Source organism: Hirundo rustica, chromosome 5, assembly GCF_015227805.2.
Source record: "Hirundo rustica isolate bHirRus1 chromosome 5, bHirRus1.pri.v3, whole genome shotgun sequence".
NCBI classification, from domain to species: domain Eukaryota; kingdom Metazoa; phylum Chordata; class Aves; order Passeriformes; family Hirundinidae; genus Hirundo; species Hirundo rustica.
The window spans coordinates 49,678,324-49,703,471 of record NC_053454.1 but is presented as its reverse complement, the minus strand read 5'-3'; the positions used below and the strand labels follow the sequence as shown (position 1 = coordinate 49,703,471).

General features: G+C 45.6%; 1 protein-coding gene and 1 long non-coding RNA gene across 7 annotated transcripts; one reads left to right on the top strand and one right to left on the bottom strand.

Annotated features, from left to right (window-relative positions):
• Window positions 1-7,880: 7,880 nt before the first annotated feature.
• On the top strand, window positions 7,881-14,944 carry LOC120753098 (secretory immunoglobulin A-binding protein EsiB-like). The gene is made up of 5 exons (XM_040065025.2): window positions 7,881-8,009; window positions 11,254-11,395; window positions 11,530-11,575; window positions 13,121-13,207; window positions 14,304-14,944. Exons 1-5 carry the CDS (start codon window positions 7,881-7,883, stop codon window positions 14,398-14,400), a joined length of 501 nt encoding a protein of 166 aa, XP_039920959.1. The 3' UTR covers window positions 14,401-14,944.
• Window positions 14,945-16,633: 1,689 nt separating this feature from the next.
• LOC120753099 (uncharacterized) lies at window positions 16,634-24,832 on the bottom strand. 6 transcript variants are annotated; one of them, XR_005700968.2, is made up of 4 exons: window positions 24,665-24,832; window positions 23,967-24,526; window positions 22,201-22,281; window positions 16,634-16,736 (listed from the first exon to the last, which is right to left on the bottom strand). It is a non-coding gene; the product is annotated as an uncharacterized LOC120753099 (long non-coding RNA). The 6 variants fall into 6 exon arrangements; XR_005700963.2 differs by lacking the exon at window positions 16,634-16,736 and adding an exon at window positions 18,630-18,741; XR_005700964.2 differs by lacking the exon at window positions 16,634-16,736 and adding an exon at window positions 18,630-18,741 and having other exon boundaries at window positions 23,967-24,058.
• Window positions 24,833-25,148: the final 316 nt, after the last annotated feature.

Sequence of the window (25,148 nt, the reverse complement as noted above, 5' to 3'; positions counted from 1 at the left end):
CTATTACACTGCGGTAGGAGGACACGGGGCTGCTCCTGGGCGTCGAATAAAGCTCGCGTCAACTTCTCCAGGTTCCGGGGGTGGGGAAGTGCCAACAACTACACACGTGCATTGTGGGGGGTTTTTTTTGTTTTTTTTTTTTTTTTTTTAACCTCCGTCGTAAGCAGGGGATGTGCCAATACCTAGGGCCGGACCCCTTTGTGTTGCCGGGTATTTCACAAACTACAGTTAAAAGTAGTCTATTATTAATTCTGTTCCAAGCGTAACAATAAATTCAGTACAAATTTCCTCACCTTGGGCACTTCGAATCCCTGCCTGTGTTTCCCTAAAATAAGACTTAACCTGCTTGCTTTTTTGGGATGCCATTTTCAGTGTATTACCATTTAACTTCAGAGCTCAGCTGAGGGTGTTCTCTGGTTAATCCCATTCTTTCAGCTTCAAAAAAAGTAACAATTCACTATGCTCTTCCAGGACACTGTAAGTCTGTTATCTGAGAGATTTGCTGTTCATCTGTGAGCATGCAATGAGCTCAGGGAGAAACCTTGGCTTTTACATGGCTGAATAGCTCTAGAGGGAAGACGAGCTGGTAAGGTCAGGGACTTTACCAATCTGGTCACAAACCCACCACTTTGGTAGGTGTAGCTGGTATTTCCTCTACCTTGATATTGAAGGGTCCTGAGCACAATGAATACTCTTACAGACAAACATTTAATGGGAGTTAGAGCTGAGGGCATAAAATTCGCATGAGGATTCTCTCCTCGCCGTAACTTTTCCCTTTTATTCAGGTCTACAACAATCGAAGTACTCAGAGCTCTAAGACAGGAGGATATGTCCTGATCCCTAGAGCTTCACTTAAAGGTCTTTTGAGCTGTTCACGCAAGTAGTAAAGATTTAAAACTTTGTGTCTCTTCTTCCGATGCCTGACTGGAAATACTGGGTCCCCTGGCTACAAAGGACCCTTTGCTTGAATCTCTACACAGCCTAAGGCACATCATCGATGCCTTCCACGCCGTTTCAGTTCGGGCATTTAGTCCCAGCTGCTATTGCCGCAGGGTGGGGAGACCTACTTCCAGACATTCACAGAGAGGCAGGACTGAATTGAGAGCAGACACTCCTACATGCAGGGATCTGGCAGTTTGTTTTTATGTAACTGTCTGGTGCTTCTGTCTGTTTGAAGCATCAGCAGATCATACTCTCCTTCACCAAGAAAGAAGATAGTTTGAAGGATTTGGGGGTTGGGGGGGGGGGGTTGGGGGGGTGTGGTGTTTAAGTTTAAAAACAAACCTCAGGATTTTACAAAAGCCTGCAGAACCTAAGATTTCATTCGACATGCTGTTTAAAAACTATTTCTGTTAAAAATCAAGGATCCATTTGCCCTTTACCTTGCAGGAAAAGAGACCCAAGTTGCAGGCCCTAATACCCCTGTGGAACATGTTACAAGACGTAGGGGAAAAAAAGAAATCTCTTTGGTCTCTTTGGTTCCTGTCCTCAGAAGTTCTAGGAAGAGAAACAAAAAGGTCCCCCCTTATCAGATGGAGACAATCCCTGCCACAGATATTCCCTGGTTCACACGTGAACTTTCCACAGGTCTGGCTTTGGCTGTACGCTTTCAGCTGCTCGGAGCTCCTTCCAGCTGGGCGTACCAGGCAAGGCACCTAACACCAAAGGTTAAGTTAAAGCAAGGATGTATATTTGCCATACAGATCGGGTTAGGGACGTGTCAGGTAGAGCACATGAAATCAGCCTCAGATCCCTCACATCACCTTATGCCGGCTAACAAGACGCTCTCATAAGCACAACCTGAACTCCCCTCTCTGTTGTTTTAAGAGATAAATTGAAACAAATTTAGGTACACAGGAACAATCCCAAAGCAACTCCAGATCCAGTTGTGAGCACAAATAACTCAACCTCAATCCCACATGCACAAAAGGAGACAAAGGGAGCGTTTACCACCTCCTCTTCCGGAGGATATTTGTAATGATAGCCTAATGATTTCTACTGAAAGCCTCTCCCCGAGTGCCTTACCTTTGAAGGCCACAGTGGTGGAAGGGTTTTGCATCATTTACCCAGCCCTTGTGCCCTTGCTTTTTTTGCTGTGAAGTTTTTCTGATGCTTCTCGTGGAGGACGTTGTGTGGGCAGCGCGGTGCTGTCTGTGCTGGGTAGGCTGTGCCCGAGCTGCTTTTGCTGCATTCCCTCGCTCACCGCCCCGCATTGAGGCTGCTGCTGCCCTGTCCCGGCGGCCTTGCAGTGGGAGCTGCGGGATAAAGGCTCCCTCTGCCTTGAAGGACCTTCAGCTGTGCTCTCAGAGCCTTAGTAGAATTGGGATGTAGTGTTGCCTTTTTTTTTTTTGTTTCCTTTTTTTCCCCTACGCTGCCTACTACTTGGTATTATTTCCTTAGAAACAAGCACTCATTTCCAATTGCCTCAAAAATATAAACGGGTTCTCTAGAGCAGGTACTACTCCTCACCCTTCAGTAAGTGCTGGACTATGAACATGGTATTATTTGGACTTTCTTGCATTCATTTGTTGCAGGATGTTAGTTTCTGCAGGAGTGGTGGAGGTCATCTTTAGGAGACTGATGAAGCATTCCCAGAAAGCTCTTTGTACCACAGCCTTCAGAACTTTATATTTTCTGGACCCTGCATAAGTTTAAGTGGGAGATATATGTCAAGGTGCTCAGCTCTGCCATGGATACAAATCTGTGAAACTTCAAAAGCCAGGCAGCAGAAAACATTTGAGAAAATTATTTTTTTTAGGTGACAGTTAAGCAGTTCAGTTTTTAGTACACAGTTTTTAGTCAGAGGTTTTAGTATGCCAAACTCTGAACTAACTCCTCTTAGGTGAGTAATATATTTTGTTAGGGGATTTTTTTTTTTTTTAGACACCACTTAAATTATTTCAGCTCGAGTTTTTGTGGTGAAATGAATTCCAGTATGACTAGTATTTGCCCCCAGGACTCTCTCCCCTTGCAGAGGGCTTCCTATGTGCCCTTTCCCAGGATCTCTATCAAATAACAGGGTTCTGCTCAAATGGGTCTCCCTGCTGGCTGCTGTATTTGGGTTCAGGAAAATCCCACCCTCTCTGGCTGCACTGCTCTATTGCTTGTATTGATGAATAGATTCAATTGTTCAGTTTAACAGATATATCTGTTATCTCTAAACAGCTTTACACTTTGTAGGAGTGAGATACTGTGGGAGATAAATGGTGAGGGTATTACCATGGGCATGATGGCCTGCCTATGGGGTGATAAATTATCTTATCTATAGGCTGTAGGTGATTCTCATCACTGCAGCTGGAAGACGGAGTAACACTCAGGTGTCACAGTCTTGTTCTGCCCTTGCCCAAGACATACAGCCTTTATAATCTCTCTTTTTGTAACTTTCAACATTCCCCATTTAGGTGATATCTCCTTTGTGATAGCAGCTAACAGAATATTTGACTATATTCTTACCTCCACTTCTCCAAAAAGGTGATTCAGTATTTGAAATCCCCCCGTGGCAGAGGTTGAGAATATGACCACCTTGCAGACAAGTCAAAGGGCTTACCTCTCTCTCCTTTCCCATAGTTGAGATGCCTCTTTGGTAAGACTTGCACCTCTAGAACATACCTGGAAACACTTCTACATAGTACTATATATTTTTGCATATCTAGTGAATCCATCACTGCCAATATGTAAGAATTTACAATCTGTTGTTCCAATAAACTACACTGTGAGTCTGTGTTCATGAAAGTTCTTCTGAAACCAACCAGACTTACAGTGTTTCATTGGTGAAACATTGGGGAATGTTTCATTGGTAAGCCACACTATTTATAAATCAGTGATTGTGAATGAGACCCATTGTATTGGTGCCTCTGGGATCTTACTGAATGCAACCGAACTTACAGTGCTGACTTGGTTATAATTATAATTAAAAAAATAAACCTAGCTGCACACAGCCCCCCTGAGGACCAGCTGGAAAGAAGAAAGGTTTATTTCTGATAAATTTCTATACTCGTAACAAATTACAAGTCTCTGTAATAGTTCTGCAGATAACACTTGCATACTGATATCAGAAAGACTTGAACTACCCCTGTATCTACACTGTTCATGGTACACCCTTGTATTTGCCATTAATAGTGTCATAATGACTACCCCGAAGAGATTTTTATCTTGTTCCTGTTTAGCCAGCTCTGAAAGGAAACTATAGTTAGGCAAGGTGAAATGAGTCTGTCAAAGACAAAGATAGCCAGAACTCCTTAACCTGGTCCTTCCCATTGTTTTACACAGAAACTTATCCCTCAAAACTCTCTTTTTGCTGTTTGTTTGGACCTCCCCCTTCCTCATATCTGAGCTCTGTTTAATATAGTAATTGAAGCTATATTTACATGATATTTTGTGTTGGCTACAAAGTCATGTGCAGGCACCTGCTCCAGTTATGTTCAAATTGGGGACCTCTCGTGTGACTCTAATTTGCCTTGTGATACCTATGTCCAAAGGACACTGTAATCAAATGGGCTTTTACCAGCTATAGAAAATTTGTTATACTAGTATCTTTACCTAAGAAAGCAACCTGAAAAAGGAATGGGAAGGAAATTACATTTTCCTGAAAGTGTTTTTTTTCCATGTTTTCAAACAAAATACTCCCTTGCAGGAGCTGGAAATGCTTCTACACAACTTGTTCTGCGAAAATGAAAGCAAAAAGAAGGCCACCTGCCCTTTGGAAGTCTGGAGAGAAAATTCAGTGATGGGCATGCCCTTTCCTTGCTGAAGTCATTGCAAGTAGAAGAGATCCAGCTCTTCTCTTAGGTGGTAGGAGGTAGCTACTACAGCTATCATTTCTTCCTCATGGTTGTAGAGAAGTAACTGAAGCTCACACCTGGAATGAGATCCTATACTACACCTGGCTTGTGACACAGAGAGCCTAGCCCTCATTGAATAGTACATAATTAATAATTACATGTTCTCATTTTTAGTCATCTGCAACAACTGCAAGCTCCAGGACTGTTTTTATACTGAGAAATTACCAGTTTCACAGAGCCAGTTGAGATGTCAGCACAAATTCCACTGGATTCTGTCTTCTTTGGCATAGTTCCAGTGGTAGGGGACCCTCACCACCAAGAAGATCAGATGGAGGGGAGAAATGAGACATCATTGGGACCCCTGGATGGGTGATACATTTCTACCTAACCCTTGTCATTCTCTCCTTGTCCCCTGACCCTCCATACATGCTTCTTTTTCTATGCCTGCCTTCCTTCCTTCCACTTTGCCTCTTTTACTATGAAATAAAAGACATCAATTTTTGGCACCAACATCTAACCTTATTTGGTTTTGTCTTGGGTTGCAATATATAACCAAAAGCATGTATTCTATTCCCAATCTGTTGAAACCAGTTGGAGAGGTGTTTTTTCTTTTAACTCCAGGGGAGAGGAGGCAGGTTGCCTTCTGTTAATGGACCAGCTGTTAAAACTAGGTGGAGCAATGGAGATAAGTCTCTTCTAGGACCCAGCTTCCCTCCAGGGGGATATCTTCTGTTAATGGGTCATTAAGGTTCACCACAACATTATATTATTCCATTGTGAGATTCTCCACTCAGTGGGAGAAGCCAAGGATTCCTACCTAGATAAAAGCTGAAATTCAGCACAGCAGGACAGCCTCTTTTCCACTGGATTCCCAGAGGAAAGATCGGACCCATCTCACCATCACTGGACCCTTCTACAGGATCGTCTCTACTCCAACAGAACGACATCTGTTACTCCAGGATGACTAATTTCGACTACTCCCAACATCCTGACCAGGGTGTCAGGTTGTACACTGACTCTGTCAGTGTTTCTAGGATTTTTTTTTAATTGTTTGTTTGCTTTACTGCATTTGTAATTAATATTCCTAGTGAAGAACTGTTATTCCTATTCCCAAATCTTTGCCTGAAGATGCTCAATTTCAAAATTACAATGATTTAGAGAACAGTGGGTTACATTCTCCATTCCAAGGGAAGCTACAGTTTTCCCTGGCAGACACCTGTCTTTTTCCAAACCAAGACAGATTTTAATTGCTTTTTTTGAGTGTATTTCAAATCTTTCTGTGTTTAATCCATTTTATTCACAGAGACTTAGTTTCCTCTCCTTCTGTGTTTAAACTGGATCGTAACTTTTCTCTCTAGTTTAAAATAATAATAATAAAAAAAAATAGAAAGTCACACTGCCCCTAAGGATGCCATTTCAGCCCTCATGGCAGCAGCAGCAGCAATCCTACCACCAGGACAACAGCAGAACCCTCACAGGAGGTCAAGAGCACACCAAGAAGGTAGGGATGACACGTACAGGCTGCAGAGTGACATGACAGGTAGGGGATGCGGGCTGAGGGTTACACAGCGGTAGGTCTGGGTACAGGCAGGGCAGGGTAGTTAGGGACCAGGGTCAGGGTCCAGGCTCCACAGCCAGGGGTCAAGGATAAGGGGTAAGGGTCAAGGATCAAAGGTGAGGGGTCATAGGTCAAGGGGGTTAATTGTTACCAACATACCTTTACAAACAATAGTAAGATTAACTCAGGAGTTCACTTCTGCTGAAATTTGGGACTGTAGCTAAGGGCCTCTCATTCCCAAGAACAGTAACTCCCAGAGTTTTGTTGTTGTTGTTTCTTAAATTTATCTTTAAATTTTAGTAATTGTACCTAAAGAAGAAAAAAAAAGGCACGTAGGTTAGTAGACTCCTCACCTTCTTTCATCTCTTCTTTGCTCTTTGCTGCAGTGACAGGCCTTTTGTGCTGGACTTGTTTTGGAAATTTCCAAGTCTCCTTAATGCCAAGGTTTGCACTTGGAAGCATTTCATCTTGCAGTATGACTATTACTGCCCAATTAAATTTGATATACCGTGAAAATGAGTCACACTTTGACCAGGGAGATAAAGATGAATCTCTTCAACTGTAAAGGGCCTGTGACTGACCAAATGAAATTGTCCCAATGGTGGCAGCATAACATAAGAAATAAAATACGAAAATATGAAGGGTTTCCTCTTCAGTAAGGCTGAGTCATCATCACCAAAGATGTATCCTTCTCTGGGGGTGGGGCTGCTGTTAAAACCAAAGCACAGCACTTATCTTGCTGTAAAATTGAAAAAGAAAAACATTTTACTTTTTGTGGTCAGGAGACCAGGCAAAGTCAGCATTTCATGCTAGATGGACCTTGCCTGGCTGCCATCTGGTTAAGATCTTCTGCTAGGACTTCAGAGCAGGAAAGATAACATGCATTAGGGATCTTGAGTTAAAAATGGATTTTTTTTCCTTAGAAGTGAAAGCAAAACAAAATTTAGAGTATGAAATTCACTAGGTTAAGTTACTGCAGATGAATAGAGGCATAATTACGCAGCTATAAAATGTTTGACTTTAACAAGTGAGTTCTTTTCTAGCCTAAAATTCCTGTCGCTTCCTGTCAAATGTTGTGGGTCGGGGGTGGGGGTTGGGGTTGAATGTCCTGATAAGTTTCAAATATACATAATCTTTTCTAATTTTCTCATCTGGGCCTGGGCCTGCATGGCCTTGCATTTGTCCCAGATCCGTGCAGGTAAAAAGCAGGAAAAATGTAAACAAGTTTGTCAAATACATCGATTTACTGGAGAGGCCTTGCAACACCCGGAAGCAGTCTGAAGGAAATATTCAGCACACAGGGAGTTAAACACTGGTGGTTTGGAAGGCTTTCATCAGGACCGTCTTCTCTGTGACTGTTCAAGGGGATGTGTATCCATCCCTGTTATCTTCGTGGAGCAGCTGGGCTACTGCTGCTGTAAATCAGGAGCAAAACCCAGGGATGCTGATGGGTAAGAGTTATGGCAGGGCAGTAGTGGTGCCTGGTGAGAGGGAGAGAGCCACTTAAAACGAGGTGCTTGGACTTCCTGCGGGAGGGAGAGATGGATGACGTGAAGCCTGCAGCGTGGCGGCGACAGCGGGGAAAGGGCAGAGCTGATACCTGTGGGGCAAATCCTTCTCTGGGGAATGGGAACCCCCACCCCCCGAGCTTGGCATGGAGCTGCTGGGAGGTAAGTGTGGGGATGGGCTCAGGGTGGGAGTGCTGGCAGCAGGTGTTGTGTCACACCCTGCCTCTGAAAGCCACTGCTGCCAGAGTGGGTCAAGGCCACAGGAGCTGCTTGCACAACAGCCTCTCCAAATTGCAAGGGTCGCAGTGTCTTTCTCAGCTTGGGCAGCAGAAGCTTTTGCTAGCACACAGTAACGTGGCATCTTCAAATGCAGTGATTTTGGGTGGGATTTTCAGGCATTCTGCCTGGTCATCATTTTGATCCTGTTCACCCTGCTTTGGCACATGGGTGATGGTGCAGTCAAGATGCTGAAGCTGCTGTGTAGGAACCAGGTTGCATAAATACATATGCACAGCCTGATTTGTCTCCCTTGCTGCCTGATTCCCCAGCAAAGCCCCAAGAGCAGCACTGGGCTTCCCCATGCTTTAGAGCAGCCCCAAGGGTGCAGGGTTTGAAACATTGAAAGTAGTTTCTGATGAGTCACCACAGAAAAGGGTGTGAGAGCAACAGAGAGGTGCCATCCAAGACTACGAAGGTTGCTTCAGGGCAGTGATCTGCTTCACATCTCTGCATGGGACAATGCAACAGGCTCCCCATGTTCTAAAGGAACTCGCTGTGAAATATGAACTTGCCATACATATTAGTGCCTACACAACCGTGAAAAGCTGAAGGTCTCCCCTCAAAAAACAGCTTGGGACGAAAAGTGAACATCCAGAGGTTCCTGTTCTGTGCTGCCTGTCTCAGAGGAGCCAGGCACAGCATCTCTGCAGTAGTGAGGGTGGAGGCTGCCAGCAGGCCTTGGCTGATCATTATGCACATTGTTGTGGATTGGTGGTGTCCCACAGAGAGCATATGCCAGGATGTACCCCCATGGCACTGGTGCATGGTCACAGAGGCTTCCCTTGTGACCTTGCTTCTGACCATATCCTTTCCCCTTTCACTTACTTGTTGTTTGTTTGCTGTTACATGTATTGGATGTACCAGACTTGTGATAGAAACAGCTCCTCCAAAGTGCTACATTTCCTACTCCTTTCCTGAGGCTTCAGGCAACCTATCATGGAGCACAAAGGAGACAGCACAGCTGTGAGCATCTTGCAGGTCACAGATCTGCACTATAAAAGCACTGTCACTGCCTCTTGCAGTACGATGCACTCTATCTCCTGCAGCCGCACGAAACATTTCCTGATGTGTTCCAGCCGCAGCCACTGCAACAGTGACAAAATAGCACAGTAACAGCCCACGGCCACCGTGTGAAACCAGATTCTTACTCGTCAGCTTTTGCGCTGCTTCAGAAACACTGTCCTACTCTTCACCATACATCTGTACTCAGTTCTGCCTGAGCTGGATTTTAACATCAGCCACATCTCCAGCAAGAAGCAAGATATAATGATACCAGGAGTATCATTTCCTCCTCTTAAATAAGATCAAAAGCATTCAACAATAACCAGTTTGATCTATGACTTGCATTTCCTCTTGGGCTTGCCATCGGCTTACAGGGATTTACATACCCATCAGCACTTTCAGAATAGCATCACACAGGCTGAATGGGGGAGTTGTGTGTGTGTGTGTGGTGTGTCCAAGTTTCTACATCCCTAAACTTATCAGTCAGAAAATCAGATGTTGGGGCATTTGCATGTCATTAGTGCTTACCTATTTAATGTATTTAGCCTAATTAGCCAACTAGGCTCATTTAATCCTCAGCATTCACTAATCCCAATTAGAGGTGGACCCAAACCAGGATCTGGGTCCCAATTATGAAATAACAAGCTCTTGGCAATCTGCTGCCTCCAGCAATCTCTGCAGCTCATCGTGATATGTGGGAGTGCAGGAGCCCCCATAAAACAGCAAGGAGTTGCAGACCCACATCACCTCTGTGCTCAAGCTCTAAAGTCAATTGAGCAGCAGATCAGGATCTAAATGCATCATTTGCTTTGCAGTGGTCTGCATATATCTTGACCACTACATCCCAAAAAAGGGCTTCTGGTAACCTGTGCAGGCAGGAGGCTCCACATGGGCCTCCTATAGCCTTTTTCTAAGTATATTCTTCCCCCAGCAAGGAACATCTGACTCTGCCAAGATGTAGATGCATAAATTGCCAGCTCCTCTCACTGAAAGCTAATAGCTCACTGAACAAAGAAAATCCAGTTTGGCACCAAAAAAAGCAAACAGTCTTACTCTGATCTCTCATCATTTGTCTCTGCTGGTGCAGTTCATCAGACTTTTCACTGATTTATACCTTGGATGCAAGAAGAGTTTCTGACTCAAGGTTCTTCTCCTCTAAGGTGTAGGCATGTCCTCGCTGTGACACAGAATGAAAGGGTTTATGAGCTGTGGATGTTCAAAGGGAGAGAGACATGGAGCTCCTGGAGCAGGTCCATTGCAAGGCAATGAAGAGGATTAAGGGATGAGGACAGGCTGAGGGAGCTGGGCCTGTTCAGCCTCAAGAGACAAGCGAGGGGGAAGTCATCAACATTTTTAAGTATCTGAAGGAAGGATGTCAAGAGAATGGAGCGAGGCACTTCTCCCTGGTGCCAAGCAATAGGCCAGAAGGCAATGTGCAGAAACCAATGCACAGGAGCTTCCACCCGAACAGGAAGAAGAACTTTACCGTGCAGAGAACTAGAAGAGATTGCCCAGAGAGGCTGTGGAGTCTCCCTCCCTGGAAATATCCAAGAACTGTCTGGATGCAATCCTGTTCAATGTGCTCTAGGATGACCCTGCTTGAGCAGGGAGGTTGGGCCAGATGACACGCTGTGGTCACTTCCAGCCTGACCCATTTTGTGATTATGTGAGCATTCACATCTGTATGACAATTATGTGGCCTGTGGTGGGCCACAAGTCCCCAGGTGCCTGGAGAATGAGGCTCCTTCTGGCAAAGGTCTTTGATGAATTGTTTCTAAAAGCCTGATGGCACCTCAGGGTTTCTTTTTTTCCATTTTCTTCAGGAGGACCACGAGAAAATTAAATGATTGTAGTTTCCTTTGCTGTAGTAGAGCTTAAAGGGCAAATTAACTCAAGAGTTCTGCTCACCGAATTCAGCAGGGCCTTTTCTGCCAGCTTCAGTGAAAGTTCTGGAACTGGCTCTCTATCAAAGGTGACTTTGATTTTCTGTGGTGTGTGGGCCTTTCCTCTCATTTCTCTATGGGGAATAGCTTTGGGAGGCTTCAGAGTTCAGATGAAGTATTTGCTGTAGCTAGCCCTCAGCTGATTTTCTTCCTTGCGTTATGCCTGTTCCTCTCTTTTACAGCTGGCATCTGTAATCACTGCTGGCCTCCTCCTGCTCTACATCCCGCTGTGCTACGAGGATTTCCATTTCCATGTGGCTCATGTGTATGCTCGCCTGGGGTACCCCAATGCCCAGCACATCCTGGGACAGAGGTATTTGCAAGGTAATGTTTCTCCAGTCTATGGCTAACTTGCTTCAAGGGTGCACACGCTTATAACCAAAAATGTGGCTTTGTGGCACATGTGACACTGTATTTTATAGCCTATCTGTGACTTTGCTACCTTTTCTCACACCCAGGAGCTGGAGTGGAAAAAAATGAGGACATGGCCATGCACTGGTTCAGGTGAGGCACAAAAATCCCCCAAGTGATTCCTGCAGTGGGAAATTTGCTTCTTCTGGGGAAAGGCTACTTGTGGTATGGGAGGAAGGAAAAGCTGGCAGTGCTTTGGGGGGAAACCTGCACTGAGCTGTCCTGTGCTGGTGGGAAGGAGGGTCATAGGTGGCAGCAGGGACAACAGGAGCTCCCAACTTCTCTTCGTGGGTTGCATTATGCTTTGCTCCACTTTCCTCACCTGCTATTGCTATTTTTTTAATCAGTGGGAAGAAAGAAAGTGTCTTGACAGCGAGAGTGCAGAGGGATGCTGGTGCTGCTGTATGGCATTTTGGGGGGGTTTGAGCTGCACCAATGCCCAGCAGGAAGAATGCACAGGTGCAGGAGGGGAGTGAGCCAGGAGCCGCTGAGGGAATGGGAAACCAAGCTACAGCAGTGTATTGTTTTCCTGCTCCCAGCACATCCTCCCAAGAGGCTTCTGCTGCCTGAGTGACAGCCATGCCTGTGTGTGCATTTGCTGTGGTATCCATAGTAGTTACACCTGTGGTGGGAGCCTGGGCTGTGTCCCCTTAAATCCTACCATTCGTGGTGAGAAATGGGAAGGATTTAGGACAGGGAAATTTACCCTGCTACCCAAAGAGCAAGGGGAGAGGAGCAGGCATGTTGGATTGTGTCTCTGCCTGCTCAAGGCATAGAACAGCATCAAGTTGCAGGACTTTTAGGGCTGAAAGAACTATGCCTGTGACAGCAAGCGATGTAAATCAAGGAGGAATCATTAAAGATATCCATACCTAGAGAAATGCAGAAGCCTTCACGCTTTTCTGAAAAAAGGTGTTTCCCAAATCAGGGCCTGAAATTTCAAAGGAGTCACATTTCAAAAAGTGAATTATACATAACTTTTCCCTTATTTGCTCTGTCCTGGTTTCATCTCAGCTAGCAACTAAGTACCATGCAGCTGCTCACTGGTTTCTCCCCTCCTCTCCCGCTGCTGTGGGATAGGGAGGAGAATTGGAAAAAGATAAAACCCATAGGCTGAGATAAGAGCAGTGTGATAACTGAAATGAAGTAAGATATAACAATAGTAATCAAAGAGAGGAATAAACAAGAAACAGAAGTGATGCCCAGTACAGTTGCTCACCACGCTCTGACCAATGCCCAGCCTGTCCCTGACGAGCAGTCGGCAGCTCCTGACCCCCTCCCCAGTGTACACACTGACCATGAGATGCTCCGTGACATTGAATATCCCTTCGGCAAATTCGGGTCTGCTGTCCTGGCCGTGCTCCCTCCCAGCTTCTTGTGCACCTGCTCGCTGCCAGAGCGTGGGAAACTGAAAAATCCTGGATTTAGGGTAAGCACTGCTCAGCAACAGCCAAAGTATCAGCGTGTTACCAATGTTCTTCTCATACTGAATCCACAGCACAGCACTGAACCAGCTGCTTGGAAGAAAACTGACTCTGCCAAAACCAACTCTTACCTTGCTTGAAAACATTCAAACTCTGGTTGACTTCTTTTGTACTTCTGTTACCATTTTCTGTGCTTGTCTCTTCCTGGCTGTAGGCAGGCTGCAGGGCAGGGCCATCCCCACTCCTCCTTCAACCTGGCAGTGGGGACACTCAGAAACATGACCGTGGCATTTGAAGAAAGGTAACCTGAGATAATCCTCTTCCTTCCCATTACAGCTTCATTCCCAGCTCCTCTTGGGGAGGGGGCAGGAAACCTGGTGCTGTAGGTACTCCATGCATGAATTCCCTCCAGCATTTCTAATGCTCTCTTTTTGTTTTGTCAGTAATGCAGCCCAACCTGCAGCAGGGAATGGAAAGACACAGATAGTTAGTTAGTTAGTCCAATGACATTTTAAAATTAGGTGTCACAGTACCTGAAATGCCCGCGGTCTGATTGCATATGTTCTTCCATGATGATTTCCCAAAGAAGGCAAGGGACAAGACCCATACTGGTATAGAAAGAGTTATTGAAGTGACATGTGAATTTCTGCTAAAAAGAGCTGTCTTTCTCTTTTAAGGGAATTCCCTTTTCACTCCCCTTCCATCCAGTGGGGTCAATGAGGAGTTTCCTACTGACTGCCTGGGGGTTGGGTTGAAACTGCTCGGGATGAGTTTCTCTCCCTGATGTGCACATGCACCTTGCACACCAGTGTTCCCAGCAAGGCCCACAGATAAAGGAAACTCACCTTGTTCTTTGTACAGTCACTATGATGACTCATCCTGGGGCTAAGCAAAGCTGAAGAAACTGAGCCCATCACAGTGAAACCCAGCCCTTTCTTGATTTTGTATGTAGTTTCATTTTGATTCTTTTCATTTGCTTCAAGCCTGAAAATTAAATATTTTTTTTGGTTGGAGAGAGCAGTTATATGCTAAATGAAGATAAAAAAGCATTGTTTGGACAAACCTTGTGATATAAAGCCAGTGCATTTTGTTTCAGTCTCCACTGCATTTTGCAGGATCAGACTCATATATTGGGTGGTATTTCAAGAACTCCAAAACCATTTCTACTTCAACTAATATGAGAAAATCGCCAAACCTAGAACATATGTGCTCAGACCACAGGAAAAAGCAGAAGGAAAATCAGATCATTTTCTGAATAGGGGAGAGTTAACTTTACAGATGTTTTCATATTTGGTAGCTGTGTTCCTCTTATAAAAGCCTGTTTAATTAAAATGTAGCTAGGAATGAATTTAGTACTTCCTTCTAGATTTTCTTGATGAAGGTTTCATGTCCTTCAGGGAAGTGGAGAAACTCCTGAGTGTGGCAGCAGCCCATGGGCTCCTAGAAGCTCAGCAACTTTTGGAAAATGTCTTCAAGAGCAGAAACCTTCCCTGAATGACTGCTGCAACACAGATGCTGGTCTGACCTTGTCTTCTTCTGCACTTACCAACTCTACCTTCTCCTTGCTGAGTGTCTAGTCTTCAGGAATTTGAAACATTCACTGGACATTCCATTCACTTTGTGCTGCACCTCCACGGTCAGGTCTATATCAGCCATGTGCTGCTGCTCCTTCTCCATTTGCTTCCTGGTTTGCCACTTCTGAAAACCACTGGAAAGGTGAAGAGGAGGAGGTCAATAGCCTTCAAGGTGAGGTGAAGAAGAGGAGGTCAATAGCCTTCAAGGTGAGGTGAAGAAGAGGAGGTCAATAGCCTTCAAGGTGAGGTGAAGAAGAGGAGGTCAATAGCCTTCAAGGTGAGGTGAAGAAGAGGAGGTCAATAGCCTTCAAGGTGAGGTGAAGAGGAGGAGGTCAATAGCCTTCAAGGATTAAAAGCATATGAATATTTCTGAAAAACTCCCATCGCTGTTGCACCAACTCATCTGCTAGTGCTGAGTTAGATCCAAATATTGATCTGCAGTGTTGCTTCTTCCATGTGTGTGCCACCTTTCCTGCTCTCCTTAGGCATTGTGATAACTGATCACGACTAAGGCTTCATCACTGTAAATCAGCATGACGTGCATGCATGATCCATTTGTACTGGAAATGACTGATTTAATAGAAAATATAAATGATGGTCTCACTTAACAGCTATTGTTCCTTATCAACATTACCACTGTCATGCCAGCTCTGGGGAAAAGTAATTCAATTTAATGGAAACTGCCTTCATTTTCAGGGTGGTCTCAGTTTAAAACCACAGTGAGCAATTGCATTTCACGGGAGGTGCACTCACTAAACAAAGACCTGCAGAGTTTTGCTAGCGATAAAATTATTTCCCAGGGCTTTTGTTGGTGTGCAATGTTTCCCTTCTTCCTACCGTGATTATTCAGCTCACTTGTTGCGTGACACAAGGTATTGCACTCCCCCTGGGTACCTGAGGCCACACTGATGACAACAAGGGGCTGCCACTGAGGAAACAAATGGGACAGCAAGCCCATGGAGGGCTCCAAGCTTTGGTTTCTGAGAATTGCTCTTGTGCTGTGACTCATAGGCAGGATGAAGGATTTTATCCAGCCTCCCATTTTCCTGTCCCCTCTTGGATGTCAGCCTCAGTATCTTGCTAGGGTGATGAACAACTGGGGGACATCCTGCAGACACAGCATGCCAGCACCCTGCGCAGTGGAGATGGGTGGAGGCTCTTTGGTGGCCACACATTAAGGAAGGGATGGCCGGGCTTTGCCTCTTCTCTGCCTGGCTGTCCCCAGGCTGGGTTCCTCAGGGCCAGCTCTATATCCTGCTCCCAATGGGAGAGGACAGAGAGGAGACCTGTGGCCTGGCTGTCTGCCTCCCTCAGCTCATCCCTGTCAGTGTCCTGCACACCAATGCTCTCTGGTGCAGTGCAGCTCCCCCCACTCATCTTTCTCTTTCCCTCCTATGCTCCCTCCCACACAGTCCTTTATTAAATCTGGTACCACAAATTGCACAGCAGAGCAGAGCTCCAGGTGAGTTTCTCTGTTTCCTACTCCTCAAGCAGATAAACAAGACACTACTTGCCAACTCAAAAGGGAGCTTATTTCTGTGGCCTCTGTGGTCCCTGCCCTGAGCCGGGACTATTTGAAGGCAGGGGAATATTTCCCTTGGCGTGAGGCTTGCGCTGCATCACATCTCATACCCTGCCTTTTTTTCCTCACAGACTAAACATGCATGAGCAGTAGCTCCTGATTTAGAAACCAGACCAATGCTTTACATCTCAAACATAGAGAGATGCACCAATTAAGTGCACCAGGCATCCTTTCCAGGCCTGTGGTACCCTCCTTCCTGTGCCTGCGAGCAGGAAAGCCTCATCTTTGTCTCCACAGAACAGCATCCACTGGGCAAATAACATCATGAGCTGTCTAAAAACCCCAGTGAAACCCAGAACCAGTATGTGCTGCCACTCCTCTACCCCAAAAAATCATCCTCCTTGTTTTCTCCATCCTCCCATACTGCAGCAGCCAATGTCAGAGGGACATCTAAGCATGGTTGCAGAGAGCCATGTCCTATTGCACACTTCTGCCAACCAGTGATGGCCAAACTCCTGCACCTTTCACACCCGCTGGGTCCAGGATGATGCTGTTAGCGGCCCAGATATGACATAAGCTCAGTGAGCTAAGGTGTACTCACCTGGGCATGTGAGGAGCAAATACGCTGAGGGCCTGGTGAGCAGGGTCACTGCACTTCACAGTGTGCTGGGTTGCTCCTGGCTGGATGCCAGGCACCCATCCAAGCCATTCCCTCACTCCCCTCTGCAACTGGACTGGGGAGAGAAAAATATAGCAAAGGGTTCATGAGCTAAGAACTGAGAGAGATCACTCATCAAATACTGTCATGGGCAAAACAGACTGAACTTGGAGATATTAGTTAAACTTACTACTAAAAAAAAAATCAGAGCAGAATAATTAAAAAGAAAATAAATTTTAATACCAACTTCTTCCTCATATCTCCTTCCTTTCCTGACTCTACTTCCTGTCTTCCCAGCAGTGCAGAGAGATGGGGAATGGGAGTTTTGGTCAGTTCACTACAGCTATTTCTGCCACTGCTGCCACCTCAGGGAGGGGAGTCCTTCTGCTCCACTGTGGGGTTTCTCCCAGAGGACACAGTTCTCCACTAGCTGTTCCAATGTGGGTCACTTTTCATGGGGTGCAGTGCTCTTCTGCTCTTCTTTGGCCACAATTACTTCTGTGCAATAACTTATTTTCCCTTCTTAAATATGTTATCATAAAGGCATTACTCTCATTCCTGACTAGGTCAGCCTTAGCCAGCAGCACATTTTCCTTGGAGCCAGCTGGCATTGGCTCTGTTAGACATGAGGAAACCTTCCGGAAGCTTCTCACAGAAGGCATCCCATAGCCCCCCTCACTATCAAAATATGGCCACACAAACCCAGTACACACAGGACTTAAGAAATCACCTTTTTCAGTCCTCCAGCCAAAATGAGAAGCAGGTTTCTGTATGCTGATCAATTTTCCCACCTGGACTGTGTCATTGCCCCACAACAAAGTGGACATTGGCACCAACCACAAGATTCTGCAGGTAACAGGCAACAAGTCAGCCTTGAGGTTCACACTGCTTTCACTTCAGTGTCAAAGTGTAACTCTTTTGTTCACTTTCTCAAAAAAAACCCTGTTTTGGAATATAACATAGCAGCTGTAATTTCCTTACTGGTAGTATACATGGGCTTGTACAATGGGCGAGTGACCTATCATCCACTGCATTCCAGGTGGCCCTCTTGACTAAAAAAGAGTAGTAAGAGCTGGACAATAAAGCTTTGCAAACAACCTTGCATATGATTCAACAGAAAGAAAACAACTGTTTCTTTGATAAAGTCAGTTATCCAACAGCAGCAGGGGGAAGCCATTGGAGCTCAAGGTGGTGACAAGATCCTACCAGAAAAAGATGTTGACTGATGTTCCTGCAATTTACAGGATTAGTGCTTGCATTTTCACCCTTGCACCACCTCCCCTTGAAACACAGGTGTCTCCTACCCTAATTGCTGTCCATACAATTTTGCCCTGGATTTTCTTTCAGTTCATGGTTTTGCAGTTGATGGCTGAGAGCGCGCACATTCACGTTCCTCCTCTTTTTTCCCTTTTTCTCCCCAGACCTGCCTTCCCTTTTTCTCCCCAGACCTGCCTTACCGTGGCTGTTCTGGTCACTGGTAGATGTGGGCACCCTGTTTCCACTGCAGGGAATGGCCCCCACTTGTGGGGCACTTGTCCCACACAGCCCTGGCTGGACCGCCCTGACAGCTGCCAGCCCTCCCCTCCTTGACTCTGCCTGTACTCAGGCAATTAGAAGGATTTTCTTTCCCAAAACACAGCTCTAATTATAATCTAATTCATCTTATTTGAAGTACAGTTTGGTAGTATTTCCATTATGCAAATATCAATTTATTATCTTCACATTGTGTTTTGACTGCAGTTGTTTTGCTAATTAGAGGTAATTTAAGTGCTTTTAAAAACCCCATCCTTTCCTCTCCATGCGCCCTTACTTCCTTGCAAACCACACAGTGCAGATATTTAGCACAGAGTCAGTGATGAAAACCTGCAGCTATCAGCTCTGCTTGCATCACTCTAATTGACTTTCATTATGTTAGAAACCACTTAGAAAGCACGATTTTTTCTGATTTACTTGGGGCTGGGGATGGAGACATGAAAGAGGAAGGTAACTTACACCAGCTACATTTCTAACATTTTTCTGCCCAGACTTTCAAGTGCATTTGCTGTGGCTCTTCCAGTAACCGACAACACTGTTGCCTTTGGCTGAGGGAGAAAAATTAGAATTAATGCTAGTCTAGGAGAGACAAGACATTCCTGTCATAAGAGAGAGAAAAGCTGACCCCAGGAATTTGGCTGAAAAAATCCTAAACCTGGCTGTTGTGGAGGTATTTGTGTCCTGTTTAGCCCCACCAGCAGAGGCACTAGGAAAAACCCTATAACTGCAATTGCCATTTGTCCCAACTGAAGGCAGTAGGAAGACTGTAGGTTTTGTTCATGGAGGCTGCCCAGCTTGGTACGGGCCTTAGGAGGCGAGCAGTGGAGATCTTTTGGGGGGAAAATGAGGCAGCCATGGGGAGATGTGTGGGAATAGGGACGAGGCAGTGGGAGTTTATGGAGGCCTAACACAGTCTGTCACCAACATCCTTAAAATCCCCACAGGATTACTCCTCCAGACCCCTTTTACAATAACCACATTTCCTGTCCATTTTTCTTCTGCAGGCTTTTCTGTTGGGCATGTGAGGTGTGCCTGCTGCCATGGCTCAGGACAGGGAGGGATCCTCCCTGCTGTGCAGGTGGCAAAAAGGCTTCTGCCTCCCAAAGCATCTCCAGGGCCATCCCAGTTTGATTTGGCTGGCATGTTTTCTGACCATAGAAACATTGTTTTACAAAACCCTTTGAGGAGCTCTCAGGGCTTCCCAGAAAGAGGACTTTTAGCAGTAGGAAGGGAGCGTTATTGCCTGTGATAAAAGCCCACCAGAATGATCAAACCCATAGATGGCTAAAGAAGCTGTGCAGCTCTGGCTTTGGAGGGCTTGCTTCAGCAGTAACTGAACATTAGGGGTCCCCAGCGGACTTTCAAAAGCTTTGTTAGAGAAAGAAAAAAAAAAAAAGAAAAGGAAAAAAAAAAAAAAAAATAAAAGAAAAAAAAAAAAAAAAAAAAAAAAGACTGAAGCTTTCCTGAATTTGTCTACAGTATAAATCCCAATACCCCACCCACCTATCAGGCAAGCTCTGTTGACACCAGGGGCGAAACAACAGCATTAATGCTCTGACGTAAAAAAAAGGCAGCAGCCACTGTGCTGTGCCTACAGAAACCTGGGGCTCTCAGAGAAGGCCTTTTCTTTCTGCCCAAAGTCAAGCTTCAAAGCTTCCTGCTCCGTTTTGTTCTTAATTGAAAGTGCTATTGCAGTGGGAAGGGTTGTTTTTGTTTTGCCGATCTCCTTCCCCGCTTCTAGTTTATTTTCCCCAGGAGATATTATCTTTCATTTGCAGAGAGAATTCAGTGTCCTGTAATGGAGACTTAATGGTGGTGGGATGGTTTAGGGGAAGCTCTGCTGTGCTGGCACTGCCACTCTGCACCAAACACCCTCCAGCTGGGAAGGAGCTGGGCTTTTCCCTTGGGAGAGGAGCCGGCAGTGGGATTAAGAAGATCATTTGCACTTTTTGCATCCATCAGTTGTTGAAAGGGCAAGGGCCACAAGGCCTGGAAAAGTTCTCTGTGTCTTGGGAACCCTGCTCAAAGCCCCTGGCATTGGTGTGGTTCCTGTTTCTGGAAGGGAGGAGATCTTGCAGTGCAGACAACTTCAAGAAAGCCATTTTGTTAAACATCCCACCACTGAATAGCAGTACTTTAAGGAGACCCCCAGAAAAGGAAGACACGTTGAATTCATCTTCCTGAGGCTAAAATAAATATTATAATAAAAGTGTCCACTAAGACCTGACAGCGCTTTAAAGGGCTGTCATTTCAGTGTCCCACAGCTGACAGCTCTGTCATTCAGCTCTCAGGCATTATCACATATGATACTCCACATTGCTCTCACTCATGAATTCAAAAGGTACAAATACTGTAATTCTGTAAGACAAGTGTCCTTAGTGTGCTAAGAATTTCTTAAGGTAAGACAGGTGCAAAGGGAGCTTTGCATTTCCACTTGGTTCATGTTCTGCCCGGGATGCCTCCTGGCAGCTGCTCCCAGGATTTAGGGCCTTTTGCAAAGCCATCCCTGCCACACAGTGGGACAGCACCTAGCACATCCCCTCTCCATTGAAAAATTCCTTTATTGGTTTTTTTTTCTGGTGAAAGTCACAAAGCCCTGAAACTACTCGAGGTTATCCAAAGCCTGGATGGGAGGGTGTTATTTAAAGGCGGGTGTGAACACTCAGGCCTCCCTGGGATCACACCTTGGCACGAGGCTGAGCGGGGCAGGGGATGCTGCAGCTCACAAGAGCTGGCAGCGCAAGGTCAGCCCCAGTGCAGCTTTGCATCACAAACCCACAGCACAAGCCCAGCTTTACAAGCAAACACCGAGGTGTGCCTGGCCTCATCCCCTGCCCTGGATGTACAGGGAAGAAAGGCAGTACAGTGCAAAAATCCAGTCCGTCTCTCTGCTCCATCAAGTGCCCTGGTGCATGTCCTGTGGCTCTTTTAGAAGGCTACCAGATTGAAACCCAGAGAAAGCCATGGGAAGAAGGAAAAAAGACCTTCAAAGGAAATAAAAAAAACCAAAAACAAACCCTGTAATTCTATTTCTCCCATCTTTACTATGCTTGCCTTCAATACGGGATTAATAAGAGGCTTTGAAATATAATCACATTATGACCCAAAATGAGTTCACAAAAGGAATTAGGTTGTCTCTTAGGAAAAGACAAATGCCTGGGCACTGTTTAGAAACTAAAAGCAAAATGATCCTCTATAGCTGGGGTACAGCAGCAGGTGGCTATGACAGAAACAAGGGGATTCCCTCCCCCCTCACACCTTTCATCTTGTCTACCCAGGGAAGGATTGGTAGATTCTGGGAGAAGAACATCTCAGAAGTGGAAAATGTTTTCCCAGAGTTCAGAGAAAACAGATTAATTGGGATGACAGCCTCTACCTGTTGCTACCACACATCCAATACTTCTCCAATTCCCCACAAAGCAACCATTTAATTAAGGAGTCAGCTTGACAAAATTAGAATAAACTCTGCTGGAGCTTAATGATGACCAGATCCTTTTTGCTGCCAGTTTTCCTCCAAAATGAATAGCAGGCTATCACGGACTGCATCATAGCTGACTTTCGCCTGGCTCTCCTGTTTGCCACTCACATCGATATGGCTGACTGCCTTAAGAATAGCAAAATCAGCCAAATTTCCCCTCTTCCCAAATGACTCATTCAGCACAACACTATTTGGTACTCATTTGTTTCCCAAAATGCCTGTGTGGTGGTGTCCAGGTTATCACCAACAGCATTTTTATTAAACACTTTTAGCAAAATGTCAGTGGCTTTGTCCAAGCTCTAATATATATCTGCTTAAGATGAGCTGAATCCAGCAGGGACTTTACTCCAAAGTCCCAATTCAGCAACACAATTGAGTCCACATTTAAATTATTTTCTATTAAATTATTTTATAAATTGGGATGAACAAATGAGTCAGGGTCTTGGGTCTCTGGCATGTTCAGCAGTTCCCAGGCTGTTTGCCCAAAGCTTAGTCACAAAGTAGCAGTAACAACTGTAATGGAACTTACCTTTTCAGTGATGAGGGGAAAACCCAGTTGCACACATTTTCCTTCTTATGTGAGGTAGGAACCAGACCAGTAAGGAGTTTCCTGTAGCCATTGAAAGATATGATTTAGGATATTTTTTTCCCTATATATAATGGCTGAAAAACTGTAGAATGAAAAGCCTTGTAGATGCTCCAATATTTAGAAAAGACTGACTAAAATGTATTCTCATTATCCAAAGGATGAGTGCTCGGAAGAGAGGTGGAGGAAAGGCTCCACTGCTGCTGGGGACTGGCACAGCATTGCCAGTGCAGCTGGTCCTTTCCTGACCACATTTACACCTGGTTGTCTGAGGGCAGTAAGTTTTGTGAGCAAATCTCCCTTCTTTCTGATACTCCATGGGCAAGGACCATCTTGTCCTACCCTCTTCAGAGGATGAGGAAATGAATTCAGTGTGAGAAGGTAGATGAAGGGCCACCTCATCCTGGTAGTCAGCTCAAACAGCAGGATTTGTTTCTCACTTCACGGCATGAGGGTGCATCATGCTGGTTTCTGCTCTCCAGTACTGAGCAGGCTAATGTACTTGAAACTGAAGTGGGCTCCTTCAAGCTTAGCATGGCTCTGATTGCATAGCCTCTGCAATCTTAAGTAACTATTATTGCCAAGAGCCCCTCAGAGTTCAGCACAAAGACCTCCGAAATTGCAGTACTGCAGAGAAGTCCCCTCCCCCAAAACTCTTTCTGATGGTCTCTTGTGTTTCTGACCCTAAGTGCTGCTGGAAGAGTTGGGAAGGGAAGGTCTGTTCAAAATAAGAGGGATGGGTAAAAAAAAGGTCTCCTTTCTTCAGTTTCAAGTGTGCAGCACTAACACACCATTTTTTTCCTGCTGCTCACAGCACATCTCAACTCCACTGTTCATGGAGCAGCTCATCAAGGGAGGAGTTGTGGTCCCCACTAGCTGGGACTATGAAGCACATCCTTGGTGGTGAGCAGGACTTCACACTGCAGACACCTTCTGTTGAAAACTAAAAGTGTGGTCTCGAGTGTCAACACAGACAAGTTTATGTCTTGAATTCAAGGGTAGGGCTATGCCAGCAAGCAACTGCCTTCAACTAGAAAGATGAGGGTGGCAGAGGAGGCTAACAATTCATGGCAGTGCAAAGATCCAGTCCCTGCAGATGACATCCCACTTGAAGGCACTGCTTGACGTTAAACCCATCACGAGTGCAAAACCTGCTTGCACTGGGGGCTGGGGTTGGCATAGGATATTTTCCTGTAGCTTGAACCACAGCTCAGCTGTGACTCTTTTGCAGCAGCTCAAGAAAAAAAGGAGAATTGATGGATATTTCAAAAACTGAAGAGAGAAGACAAAAAAAGCAGCCACCAGCCTGGGGTTTGGGGAAAAAACCCATTAGCTTGAACTGCAAAGAAGAACAGAGAAAACAGTAGGGAGGCTCTGGAAAAAGCCAACAGAGGAAAAGTCAAAATACTGATGCTCTGCAGTGGAGCTAAGGGATGGATGCCCAGGGCAAAGCCACAGAAAAGCCTCAAGGCCAGAAGGTTCAGCCCCTCTGCCACAGGAGCTGCCTTTCACTTAGTCCTGTTCCTGAGCAGTGACAGGGCAGTCTGCAGGGTCAGGAAAGGCTCTCTCCCTAGGGGCATTCCTCTGATGCTGCCCCTCCCATTCAGTGTCCCTCCATGCCTGGGGAAGCACCAGAGCAGGAATCTGCAGAGCCCTCCCACTGCCAGCATCCTCCCTCACCCCTGCACGGCATGCCGGAGCTAACTCACCTCTGAGCTGCAGTTTGTCGAGCTGTGTTCAGCAACTTAAACTATTCATTAGTCCATGCTTCGTGCAGCCGTTCACCCCTCAAGAGGTTTACCTGAAAGCCCAGTGTTATACTTGTGATGAGGAGGCTGTAGTCAGTGCTGAGAGCATCCCTGTGCGAGACCCAAAACGCAGGCAGTGGCTGTGCCATTGCAGGCAGGGTCGCCACTGTCCTGGGTACAATGCTCATCCCTCCACAGACATATTTGGGTTTTTTACAGGGTCCTTTCCCAAAAGTCTTAAGGCAACTCAATGATTCATAAATCTTCTTCCACTGAGAGCCATTGGGGTGGATGGGTGACCTGAACAGCTCCAAAAGAATAAGAAATGAGTCCACGGCTCATTAAGCTAGCATTACTGCTCGTCTGGAACATAGGAAGCTGCGCCTCCAGACCAGGAACAGAAAACTCCTCATTTTAGGCACCAAAAGGCTTTCCATGGTTTCCTGCTGGAATAAGTGCAGCCACTGAGAAGTAAATTCACTTCAAGGAGAAAATATTCAAGGGTCCACAGGGATTCACAACTGTATGGAGAAACGAGTGCCTTAGAAATTTACAGGTTCTTAGAAAAACAAATGTTTATTTTGCCTCCCTCTTGGAAGAGAAAAATAAAAAAAAACAAACTAAGAAGCATTCAGGCAAGCAATTCTATTAATACTTACATAGAACACAGGTTTATATTTGTTCCACATGATAGCTAGAGAACAAACCATCTACAGGACTCCCACCCCCCAAAAAAATCCAAACCAAAACAAAAAGAACTCCCAGGTATGAGTACCAAAAAGCCCTGCTAAAAGTTTCCTGAGCTAGTACAACCCTAGGCCAAGAAGGAGAAAATGAAACCACGCTATTGCTACTCCGTAGAAGTGGTTCATACTAGCACTGGGAGCTTTGCTCCTCCCTGAAGTCACCTGTGGACAACTCCCATCAGAGCCAGCTGGTGCAACTCACCTAATCACAAGGCTGAGGTTGTTCCCCTTTGTTTGGAAACCAGCTTTGCTACTGGCTTGATTGGGCCCACGTGGAGTATTGTGCTCCTGTTACTTATGTTATGCTTTTAAAGGCAGTCAGTGACTGACCTGTAAATGATTACCTTGACCCAGTAGTCTGCCAAGGTTTGCATGCATGACCTTGATCCCAAGAACA

Coding starts and splice junctions, on each gene's coding strand:
- LOC120753098 (XM_040065025.2), top strand. CDS start 7,881: ATGGATGACGTGAAGCCTGCAGCGTGGCGGCGACAGCGGGGAAAGGGC. Junction 11,576..13,120: donor ATGGCCATGCACTGGTTCAG/GTGAGGCACAAA, acceptor TCCTGGCTGTAG/GCAGGCTGCAGGGCAGGGCC. Junction 13,208..14,303: donor ACCGTGGCATTTGAAGAAAG/GTAACCTGAGAT, acceptor CATGTCCTTCAG/GGAAGTGGAGAAACTCCTGA.